Source organism: Entelurus aequoreus, linkage group LG10 (assembly GCF_033978785.1).
Source record: "Entelurus aequoreus isolate RoL-2023_Sb linkage group LG10, RoL_Eaeq_v1.1, whole genome shotgun sequence".
In the NCBI taxonomy this organism is placed as follows: Eukaryota; Metazoa; Chordata; class Actinopteri; order Syngnathiformes; family Syngnathidae; genus Entelurus; species Entelurus aequoreus.
In genome coordinates, this window is record NC_084740.1 from 10,639,944 (window position 1) to 10,652,448 (window position 12,505).

General features: G+C 43.6%; 1 protein-coding gene across 4 annotated transcripts in view; it reads left to right on the forward strand.

The window, feature by feature from the left end:
• The first annotated feature begins 6,544 nt into the window (after window positions 1-6,544).
• Window positions 6,545-12,505, forward strand: part of LOC133658243 (von Willebrand factor A domain-containing protein 5A-like) — a 27,348-nt gene continuing 21,387 nt past the window's right edge. For 3 of the 4 annotated variants that reach the window (XM_062060063.1, XM_062060065.1, XM_062060066.1), the window contains exons 1-2: window positions 6,545-6,667; window positions 9,536-9,620. In XM_062060063.1, coding sequence (XP_061916047.1) covers window positions 9,578-9,620 — 43 coding nt within the window. In that variant the 5' untranslated portion in view covers window positions 6,545-6,667; window positions 9,536-9,577. Of the gene's footprint in view, window positions 6,668-9,344; window positions 9,380-9,535; window positions 9,621-12,505 lie in introns of those variants that run through there. The other variant, XM_062060064.1, reaches the window with a different exon arrangement.

Below are 12,505 nucleotides of genomic sequence, written 5' to 3' on the forward strand. Positions count from 1 at the left end.
GCAATAGCAGAATCAATGTCAGCACATGACTCCTCGCTGCGTGACGCCGTTGTTGTTTGAATCAAACAGTCGCTTCGGCGCTACGGCACATCTATGAAACCCCGCCCGGCGATTCTGATTGGTTCATTATTTTTTGCTATCTTGAAGGAGTTTGCAATGCCCTCGATCCCAGATCCTTGTGTGGAGCTCAGCGAACTACAGGGATCTGGCGAGAGTCAGGTTACACATATATACCCATTAATAACACATTTTAAACGTATACGTTTTTACAATACATATAACGTCAAGTTAATTGTTTTGCTCTGAAATGAATTGTTTCAACTGCTGACCATTGACTATCAGCCTTCTTGCATTCCACTGGAGGAAGTCCATTAGGTTTGAGGTTTATTGCCGGTGTCTTTCTCAATCAATCAATCAGCTTTATTGTCCATTCTTACATGTACAAGACACATAAGAACTGAAATTACATTTTCGGCACAATCCCGCTAAGAGCAGACATACGTTACAGGGAGACAAGACGGGACCGCCAACGGATCAGCCTCACTTAGGCGCTCCTCAAAAAGGTGGGAAAAAGGTGACATTGGGGGGAGGGGGGAAGTAAAAAAAAATATCAGTCTGAGGCTGGACCCTCAGGAATGGTCCAGACTGAGTCCGAGGAAAAAAACCTCACATAGCATGGCACACATAAACAAGGTACATTTAATCACAACAACTCGCAACAAAGTCATCCAACAGGACCTTGGAGGCCAGCAGCTGCTGTTGAGCGCTGCTCAGCCCCCACAACCCCGGAGGAATAAAGCAGTGGTGAAGACGTTGATTTGGGGAGGGGTATGTGCGTGCATGTATGCCCAATTAACTTGGGTGAGATGTTGGATTGTCTTTATGGGCCGAGGCCGGCCCCAAGAGTTCAAGAGTTCAAGAGTCCGACCCAGGTGCTTTTGAAGAAAAGGGAAAGGTCAAAAGCGTCCATCTTTGAGGAGTCCTCGGGGGAGTGTTTTCAAACAGCCTGTTCCTCAAGGCCATTCGAGGGAGTCAAATCGTAGATTAAGATGTTGTTTTTTTCTTCGAGCAGTCAAAACAATGACATTCCTGCTCTATATGCTGGCTCTGACAATTCCAATTTATTCTTTCTGTAACATCATCAAGATGGAATCTACCTTGCGATTCAAATCAGCAATCGCTCCAGTCTGTGATCCCACAGCACGACCCAATCCTTCCATTGCGTTGAACAGCCTGTTGGCCCCTTGAGTGGCTGCCATCGTCTTCCGAATTTGACGATACACCAGAGCAATGCCCAGCCCAATCAGCAAATGCCCTGCGATCACAGCTCCAAATAGGTAGATGTCTTCCACGTCCTCGATGGAAAGGACTGAGAGGCACATGATTCTCCAAGTATTCCAGGAATCTCTCACGTACCCCGCAGCAATGGTTCCATCAGGGCAGCCAGGCTCCCCCGAGCCTCTTTTCCTTGTCGAAAAGACTGTGTCAATTGCGTCGAGAGTCCAGTTGATCAAATTCATTTTGATGTTTAGATTTGAGGACAGCTCAAGAAAAGAGGCTTCAAAATAGTTCAGACAAGACAAAAAACAAAGAGAGCAAGCAGGGAAGGAGGGAGCGGAGAGAGATGCGACCGCCCTCACCAGTGGCAAGACAGAAAAACTCTACCCTTTCTTGTTTTTTCAGCTCCTTGCTCCCACATGATATCCTTGATGTCCAAATATCAAGCTTTACTCTTCACCACAATCGCTTTGTTTTCTGACTTATGCTCAGCTTGACACGTGCAATTGGTTACTTCTGCAATAAAATACACAAAGTGTTCCTTTTTGACAACGAGCGATCCCTCCTAGATATTACAGCAAGCATCTACTCTTTTCTGCACCTGCTTTCCTTGTACTTGTTTAGCTGCCTTTACATATGATATTTTCTCCACAGTTCTTATTTTCTGTATTGTTCGCTTTCAAAGAGTCATATTTTATTTGTCATCGTATTCCTACAACATTTTGGTGGCACTTAATAAGACAAGACGAAACAAATCGAGACGAACCAACAGCTTAAAACAGTACAATACAATATTAATAATACACAATAAAAGATTACAGATTAAACATTGAGTGAGTACAACTAGGTAAAAAAAAAGTATAGTATATAATATATACATATATATATAATAATAATGAGGTTGGGATTGTATATTGGACTGGTGTGTGTGTGTGTGTGTGTGTGTGTGTGTGTGTGTGTGTGTGTGTGTGTGTGTGTGTGTGTGTGTGTGTGTGTGTGTGTGTGTGTGTGTGTGTGTGTGTGGAGTGGATGTGTGTGTGTTTGTGTGTGTCCGCTCTGGGCAGGCCTGGCCCTAACCAATCTGGCGCCCTAGGCAAGATTTTAGGTTTTGCCCCCCACTTCGGCAATGAAGTGTATATACTCACAAGAAACCGAATAGCTTTGTTTTTGACCTTTTTTTTTACTTAAAGAAAGCAAATTAACATATTATATGAGAATGTTATGTTATGATTATCTTTAACCGAATCACAGCAGTGCTCAAATTAAAAAACAGCATTCCCTCTCATGTGATATTGCTTAATTAACATTAATGATGTGCACTTTAACAACTAGGCTTACAACTATACCTAATATATAAAGGGGTGGAAAAGTGACTATTACCTGCAGGGCAAACATTAGCTAACCAGAAGGCAATAACAATGTAAACAAAAAACACCTGCTTAAAAGATCTAATACAAATGTCCCTGAGGAATGTAAGGTGGGAGTACTGTAATTACCCAACGTTACATTATTATTTTCCAGAACAATTTAGCCCCCTCCACAATATTAACCCGACGTTAAAACAGAACTAGCTATTTATTGATTAGCAATTGCCGAATCATGTAACATTAGCTTAATGCTAAAAAGCCAGCAGGTTACTATCACATTCTGTAACAGACAAATAATTTCATGTAGGCTAACGTTACCTCCCTGCTACCTCCGTCTTTTTCTCGTTTCTCCTCCTCTTCTCTTCTCTTTTTTCTTCCCTGGGCACCTGACAGTTTTGGCCGTTTTAACATCTTGTGTTGATTTTTTGATGTGGTGATGTCCAAAAAGTCATGATACAGGAAGGGAGGGGGCGCACCGTGCGGGGGGAGGGGGAGGGGGGGGGGGGGCGCGTAATGTTGTAACAAATAATATTTCTATTAAATAGGCTTGTGCCGTTAGGGGTGCATGTCTGATGCAAGGGCTGTTTAACACCTTTCTTACGTCACGACTCTGGAGACCGATGAGCGTTGTCAGCAGGTTTAATGACATTCGAAAGGGTGAAACTAAAAAGACAAACAATACAGTCAATATATACATTTGTTATGCAAATGTATTCATATATATGCTGTAATGCTACCTTACAAGGCATGAGAAGGTAAACAAAGTGAAATTGTACTACGACGCCATCTTAGATGACATCGCAAGTTATTGCTAATGAGTATGGCAAAGATCACACATCAAAAATCATAAATTTAGCTCGAAATATTTTAGACAAAAAACAAGTTTCAAAGTTCAACTTATGATACATACCGGCGATGCAACCTTAAACAAAGGATATATGCAGTTTTTCTTCGAAAATAACCACCATAAAGTACGTGCTGGAACCGGAGATTTCTCTGCTTGGCTTATGTAACTTCCGGTCAATAAAGTTTGATTCAAAATACACACTTCTCAAAGATGTATTAACTGCCGTGACCACATGATGGCGACAAATACACATGTAATAATGTTAATTACATAACAAGCTTATTTAAGCACAACACGTTTCAACAACAAGAGTTTACAACTTTTAGTTGTAACAGAACAAGGCTTTACTTTGCATTTTAATCAAAGTGGGATTATTTTTTGTATTTAGAAATAATAGTACCAACTTTTTTTTTTCTCCAACATTTGTGGCACTGGCGTGGCGCCCCCTGATGGACGGCGCCCTTAGCATTTGCCTATACGGCCTATGCCACGGGCTGGCCCTGGCTCTGGGGAATAAGCTGTTCCTCAGCCTATTATTTTCATGGTCCTGAACCTCTTCCCCGATGGCAGTGGTACAAACAATTTATGTCGCAATGGTGGTAACAGCACATCAATACAATACAACCCTCGAATAATAACCACTAATATTTGTGTGTGTGTGTGTGTGTGTGTGTGTGTGTGTGTGTGTGTGTGTGTGTGTGTGTGTGTGTGTGTGTGTGTGTGTGTGTGTGTGTGTGTGTGTGTGTGTGTGTGCATGCACACAGGGTGCGTGTGATGCGCCTTGTGCATGCGTAGTAGTAGTAGTGTTTGTAGCTTGTGCAGTAGCTATTGTGACCGGCGAGACGTCAGAGAAAAGGAGCTGCGCGTAGATGAGACCTCTGACGGGCCTTCGTGCTGCACCTTGGAGACTGTGGACGCGGCAAAATGGGCGGCCAGGCAGGGGGAAGACAGCGACCTCAAACCAGTGCGACTGTGACCCACCCATAATGTGTCACATTTTTGTGTTGATTTATTTATTTTATTTTGTGGTTTGAATTCGTTTTTGGAGCTGTCATTCCACATTTATCACTATTCAAATTGGTCAGTAGGGGGCAGTAGGGCGTTTCTTCCCAACTGAATGCTATTACCTGCAGACCGGAAGCTTCTCGTCATTCTGATGAGAGGCTGAGAGCGACCAGTCTGTAAACATCTGAAACGTTCTGTGTGCTTTTTCCACCTGTTTAACAGGTTAGTTTTGGTGAATCAACTCACTGAATAATATCCATGTGATCTTCATAAGTTTGAGTACACATTCTAATAGTGGAGCCTAACTCTAAAGTGTTTGTGAGTTGTAGTTTGTATTTGTGAATGAATCCAGTGCACAGCTGCAGTAATCAATACAAAATGGCGACGTGAGTGCGCAATGTTTATATAGGAACTTCTGATCCTAATTTAGACTCCCAAATTAGAGCTCCCGTTTTCTTATTTATTTTATAATGTATTTTTGTATAATGTGTGTGTTATGAAATAGGTTTTACATGCTATTATATTGTGTTTAGACATGGTTATATAAGTTAAGCTCTCAGGAATGGTCAATGAACATTTCAAATACAGTAACTTAAAGCTGCTATTATAAGAAGGACAATATGAAGAAAAGTAAAGTATTTAAATGAATGTTGCTAAATTGTGCATTAAGTTAAAGGTGAACATTCCTGAGAAAGGCAAGACAGTGAAATAATGTCTAATTGGGCACTATATTGTATGTTTTGGAGTGATGATGTGGGTTGTGTGAAAATATATGGCAAAGGCATACAGTTTTGTTATGGTAATTATAACTCCAGTGATACAGTAACGGTTTAATGATAGTTTATTAAGTGTTTTGATGAAAATAGAGGTGAAGATAAAGTAAAAGACATTTACATGGTAACACAAAGTGACAAAATATATGGGAAATTAAGTGAATTGTGGATTTCTAATTTCTGTTAATAAATTCTGATGAGAGCGACCAGTCTGTAAACATCTGAAACGTTCTGTGTGCTTTTTCCTCCTGTTTAACAGGACATTATTATCTGACTGCTTGTCCTGGCTACCTGAGACCTGCAACACGACAATGGGTCCAGAGTGGTAGGAGACCACCCTGGGAAGGTGTGATGGGGCTGTCGGTCGGCACCAAGGGCCTGTGGAGTAAGTTTGCTGTGCTGCGCATCAGGGACGACGTACAGCATGCGTGGAAGGAGCTGGCCACCGAGGAGGAGAGATGGCAGGTGGGGGTGCCGAAGACTCTGAAGGACGCGGTGCTGAAGGCGTGTCATGGGGGCACAGGCTCGGAACATTTTGGCAGCTCAAAGACGCTCCGTCGGTTGTGCCAAGGGTTCTACTGGGGTCAGCACCGGCAGGACGTGGAGGACTTCTGTTGGCGCTGTGATGAGTGCGCAGCCTACAAGGGACCCCAGGACCGGTCACACGCACCGCTTCAGCAGCAAGGGGTTGGAGCACCCATGGAGAGGGTAGCTGTGGACATTATGGGCCCTTTTTCTGTAACAGACAGAGGAAACAAGAATGTGCTTTGCGCGATGGATTACTTTAGCAAGTGGCCGGAGATAGTGGCTGATTTCTTGCAGGGGTGCTCATTAGGTCGATCGCGATCTACCGGTCGATCGCGGAGGTTGTGTCAGTCGTTCGCCAGCCAGGCATTAAAAAAATAGTCCTAAAAATGAGCGATCATAAATCTTCACTATGACGTCACTTTCGTCACTTGATTGACATTCACGGCACCCGAGGGTCTTCTGAGATGACGCTGGCTGCTGCCAGCTCATTATTAAGAAAAAATTACAGACAGGAAGGCGAGAAACACTTTTTATTTCAACAGACTCTGGCGCCGTGCCTGTCGTCAAAACTCCAAAGACCGACTGCATAGTTCCTGCCTTCACAATAAAAGCTCTGCTTCATCCTGCCTGCGCTAAGAGTCTCAGAAAGCTGGCGTGCACAAGCTAGCAAGCTACGGAGTTTGCCGCCAATGTATTTCTTGTAAAGTGTGTACAAAGGAGTATGGAAGCTGGACAAATAAGATGACAAAAACCAACCACTTTCATGTGGTATTGGACAGAAAGGAGGACTTTTTTTCTCCTCCATTTGAAAATTCGGACGTTATCAGTACCACTGTATGATTCCAATCAAAGCAAGTCATCAGAATCAGGTAATACACCAACTTATATTCTTGTCTTCATGAAAGAAAGGAATCTATATGTGTTAAACATGCTTGTATTATCATTGAACACCTTTTAACTTGTTAACAATATTAACTATATGTGTTAAACATGCTTGTATTATCTTTAAACACCTTTAACTTGTTAACAATATTAAGTATATGTGTTAAACATGCTTGCATTATCTTTAAACAATTTAACATGTTAACAATGTTAACTATATGTATTCAACATTCTTGTATTATCATTAAACACCTTTAATTTATTAACAATATTAACTATATGTGTTAAACATGCTTGTATTATCATTAAACACCTTTAACTTGTTAACAAAACATATATTTCATAAATAAGTAAATATAAATTATATATATGAATGAGGTAGATCCCCACGACTTGATCAATTGAAAAGTAGCTCACCTGCAGAAAAAGTGTGAGCACCCCTGCCTTACTGGAGGGCATGTTCAGTCGCTTCGGGACTGCAGATATCCTACACAGCGACCAGGGCAGGAATTTTGAATCCAGGGTTTTTGCTGCCCTGTGTGAAAGACTAGACATGCAAAAGATACGCACGACTCCCTTGCACCCGCAAAGTGATGGACCAGTAGAGCGGTTTAACCGCACCATGCAGCAGCAACTAGCTATCCTCACCGCCAACCATCAGCATGACTGGGACCGACATATTCCATTAGTGCTGATGGCTGCGTCTTTGAGAAATCTGGGGGGAATATTATCATGTTCTGTGGCTTTGTTTGGCTGCAGCGAGCTGAGTTTCTTTAACACATCATCAGTTTTAACTTTGACAAACTTGAAGTCATCCTTGCATACCCCTTTGTTTTTGTAAAAGTCTTTGATGTGCTGTTCACTGCAGAGGCCTGAATGTGTGGGCAATTTGCTTACCAACGTGGAAGCGATGGTTGAGTAAAATCTGTCAAAGCAATTTGCCACATTCAGTTTGTCTGTGATGAGTGAGCTGTTTATTTTCAAGTTGAGGTTGGTGGTTATTGTTTTGAGACTGCTGTGGCCCAATTGTTTCAGCGTCTTCCAGAGTTTTTGCGGGTTATTTTTATTTTCCGCTATTTTTCCCTTGAAGTAACTGGATTTGGCCTTCCTGATCATATTAGTTTTTTGTATTCTTTAAGGAGCTGTTCAGTCCTGTTTTTAGTGAACTTAGCGTGTTTGTCATTTCTAAGTTTCATGGCTTATATTATGTCTGCATTGATCCAGGGTTCTGTTCTGGATGTTACCCTGGAAGCTTTCATGGGTGCTAGCTGGTCAGATACATGCAGGAAGTTGGATTTGAAGCATGCCCATGCTTTTTCAACCGATGAGCAATTTAGTACATTTGACCAGTCCAGTCTCTCCAGGGCTGCTGTTAGAGCTTCGCTGGTGTACTTTTTCATCGATCTGAATCTTATTGTGTTGTGACAATCTGATACAGATTTCTGAATTTTATGTGTGCAGAAAATGATGAAGTGATCACTTATTCCGCACTCGATTACACCGCTTCTGGAGATCTTGGTCCGGTCTGATGTCAAAATCAAATCAATGACTGTTTGAGCAGCAGGGCACGGCACACCCGTGTGAATTGAGTGATCAGCTGTTTCAGGCTATGTAGCTTACAGTAATTACTGATGGATTTGTAGATAGGAGTAATGTAGTAGTTAATGACTTTCCTGCGGTTTGCATGGGATTATTTTCAACTCAATGCCCACTTGACTCACGCTAATGCCCATTTCCCACTGCACGATACCTACTGGACTTGACCTGGCCCTACTCTGCATGATGCTTTTCCACTCACATAAATGGATACGGTTTGTTGTAGCTTGTCAGTCTGGGTGCATTTGAGTATACACGTGCCAACGCAAGCTACCCTGTTGCTGCACAATTATACTCCACAGTCTGCACTTTGCTGCGCCGCTCTGTTTTCTTTCGCTGCCCTCTGTGTCTTCTTGGATAATCTTTATTGTGGTCAACAGCAGACCACGTTTGCTTCTTTGTTGTTGTTCACTACCATCTCACGTTGCAACTGATGCATCCAATGTGGAATTGTTTTGTTTGTTAACAATTTTCTGTGCTACTTTAAAGAGGGAACTGACACTATATATGAATCAAAATGAGTAATATTTTCTTTGACATATTTGACATATATATTACATCTGTCTCTATCCATCCATCCATCCATCCATCTATCCATCGATCTATCGATACTAATCTATCAAAACTCTACCTTAAGAGCAGGGAAACCTGTGAAACAGACCTGTAGAGATGAAATAGCCTCTGTGTGTTTTCCTGACCTAGGGAATAACTATCCATCAAAGTAAGATTTGTTTATTTTATTAAAATCAATATTCCATTATTGATTTACATTAAAATAATAGCCCTTATTATACAAATACATTTAAGTTATTTTAAACACAAGCAATTATTTCAATAAAATCAAACCGTACATCAATACAATTAAACCTTGTAATAATAATCACCAACATTTGCAATTTATTTTTAATTGTTCTTGATTTCTTTTAAAAACTGAAATTAAAACAAAATAAATAGGAGCGTACCCAGTCAGGCGTGGTGTGCCAAACGACAAAAAAAATAATTCTCAAGGCTGAGTGGGTGTGGCCTTCTCCTGTAAACTTAACCGAGTCCTCTTCCGTGTTTACTGTGGACACTTCCTCATACACACACACACACACCAACAGGTAAGCTGTAGAGTATTTGTTTAACAATAATAATAAGGCTCACATTTCCCAAAAAAATGTGTTCATATAATATGTTTGCTCTTGTGTAATCTACAACAACATTGTATTTTTAATATGTTTCTGTTTCCCTTTACTTATTGGCGACTTCTTTTACAGGAAAAAAATCAATATTGAGAACTTTCCTGTTGACGCCCAATCATGGTGAGACGCTGTGGGCTGCTCACTAACAACAGGGAGCCAGGTACGGATAAATCATATATCACTATTAAATAATAATCAATTCAAACAAAGTGATAATTTCAACATGTAAAAAGAATGTCAGAAACAAAGTCACTATAACTACAACTACTCCTGACTCGTGGCAAAATTAAACCACACATGTCTTGAGATGTCAGTGTAAACAGGCTGAGCACAATTAGAAGAAAGTTAGACTTGATGTATCTTAAGGCAGTGGTCCCCAACCTTTTTGGGGACTGCAGGGACTGTATCCCTGCAGACTGTATTAATCTATATTGATATATAATGTAGGAATCACCGCACCTCTATTGTCGAGGCGGCTGATTGGAGCTGTGGCCGCAAGGTAGTTGGTGCCTGTCGTGGCGGTAATCCTAGAACCCGTTGGTGGACACCGACGGTGAGGGATGCCGTCAAGCTGAAGAAGGAGTCCTATCGGGTTCTTTTGGCTCATAGAACTCCTGAGGCAGCAGACAGGTACCGACGGGCCAAGCGGTGTGCGGCTTCAGCGGTCGCGGAGGCAAAAACTCGGACATGGGAGGAGTTCGGAGAAGCCATGGAAAAAGACTTCCGGACGGCTTCGAAGTGATTCTGGACCACCATCTGCCGCCTCAGGAAGGGGAAGCAGTGCGCTATCAACACCGTGTATGGTGAGGATGGTGTTCTGCTGACCTCGACTGCGGATGTTGTGGATCGGTGGAGGGAATACTTCGAAGACCTCCTCAATCCCACCAACACGTCTTCCTATGAGGAAGCAGTGCCTGGGGAATCTGTGGTGGGCTCTCCTATTTCTGGGGCTGAGGTTGCTGAGGTAGTTAAAAAGCTCCTCGGTGGCAAGGCCCCGGGGGTAGATGAGATCCGCCCGGAGTTCCTTAAGACTCTGGATGTTGTGGGGCTGTCTTGGTTGACAAGACTCTGCAGCATCGCGTGGACATCGGGGGCAGTACCTCTGGATTGGCAGACCGGGGTGGTGGTTCCTCTCTTTAAGAAGGGGAACCGGAGGGTGTGTTCTAACTATCGTGGGATCACACTCCTCAGCCTTCCCGGTAAGGTCTATTCAGGTGTACTGGAGAGGAGGCTACGCCGGCTAGTCAAACCTAGGATTCAGGAGTAACAGTGTGGTTTTCGTCCTGGTCGTGGAACTGTGGACCAGCTCTATACTCTCGGCAGGGTCCTTGAGGGTGCATGGGAGTTTGCCCAACCAGTCTACATGTGCTTTGTGGACTTGGAGAAGGCATTCGACCGTGTCCCTCGGGAAGTCCTGTGGGGAGTGCTCAGAGAGTATGGGGTATCGGACTGTCTGATTGTGGCGGTCCGCTCCCTGTATGATCAGTGTCAGAGCTTGGTCCGCATTGCCGGACACGTTTCCAGTGAGGGTTGGACTCCGCCAAGGCTGCCCTTTGTCACCGATTCTGTTCAAAACTTTTATGGACAGAATTTCTAGGCGCAGTCAAGGCGTTGAGGGGATCTGGTTTGGTGGCTGCAGGATTAGGTCTCTGCTTTTTGCAGATGATGTGGTCCTGATGGCTTCATCAGGCCAGGATCTTCAGCTGTCACTGGATCGGTTCGCAGCTCAGTGTGAAGCGACTGGGATGAGAATCAGCACCTCCAAGTCCGAGTCCATGGTTCTCGCCCGGAAAAGGGTGGAGTGCCATCTCCGGGTTGCGGAGGAGACTCTGCCCCAAGTGGAGGAGTTCAAGTACCTAGGAGTCTTGTTCACGAGTGAGGGAAGAGTGGATCGTGAGATCGACAGGCGGATCGGTGCGGCGTCTTCAGTAATGCGTACACTGTATCAATCCGTTGTGGTGAAGAACGAGATGAGCCGGAAGGCAAAGCTCTCAATTTACCGGTCGGTCTACGTTCCCATCCTCACCTATGGTCATGAGCTTCGGGTTATGACCGAAAGGACAAGATCACGAGTACAAGCGGCCGAAATGAGTTTCCTGCGCCGGGTGGCGGGGCTCTCCCTTAGAGATAGGGTGAGAAGCTCTGCCATCCGGGAGGAGCTCAAAATAAAGCCGCTGCTCCTCCACATCGAGAGGAGCCAGATGAGGTGGTTCGGGCATCTGGTCAGGATGCCACCCAAACGCCTCCCTAGGGAGGTGTTTAGGGCACGTCCGACCGGTAGGAGGCCACGGGGAAGACCCAGGACACGTTGGGAAGACTATGTCTCCCGGCTGGCCTGGGAACGCCTCGGGATCCCCCGGGAATAACTGGACGAAGTGGCTGGGGAGAGGGAAGTCTGGGCTTCCCTGCTTAGGCTGCTGCCCCCGCGACCCGACCTCGGATAAGCGGAAGAAGATGGATGGATGGATGTAGGAACCAGAAATATTAATAACAGAAAGAAACAACCCTTTTGTGTGAATGAGTGTAAATGGGGGAGGGAGGTTTTTTGTGTTGGTGCACAAATTGTAAGTGTATCTTGTGTTTTTATGTTGATAAAATAAAAAGTTTTTTTTTTTAATTTTTTTTTTTTATTACTTGTGCGGCCCGGTGCCAATCGATCCACGGACCAGTACCAGGCCGCAGCCCGGTGGTTGGGGACCACTGTCTTAAGGGACTGTTCTTAGACAAGTTGTAGTCAGACCAGTCCTCAAAAAGCATACCTCTGTCTGTCCAACTTCCATCCAATCTTATCTCTGCCTTGTCTGTCCAAAGTCGCAGAGTAACTTGTCCTTCAGCCATATCTGTCCCTTCATGATATTGCTTAAATGTTTTAATTAGGCTTAATAAAAGTGCACAATGTCAATTACTTTTGGATCTTATAGTGGACCATGCAGTCCTCATCTCCCACCTGATACACTGAGTTGGCCTATACGGTTTTGTGCTAAAATATTTTACTTCATTCCGCTCCAATAGTAAATTCTCAGTGATGATTACTGATTTTTTTCC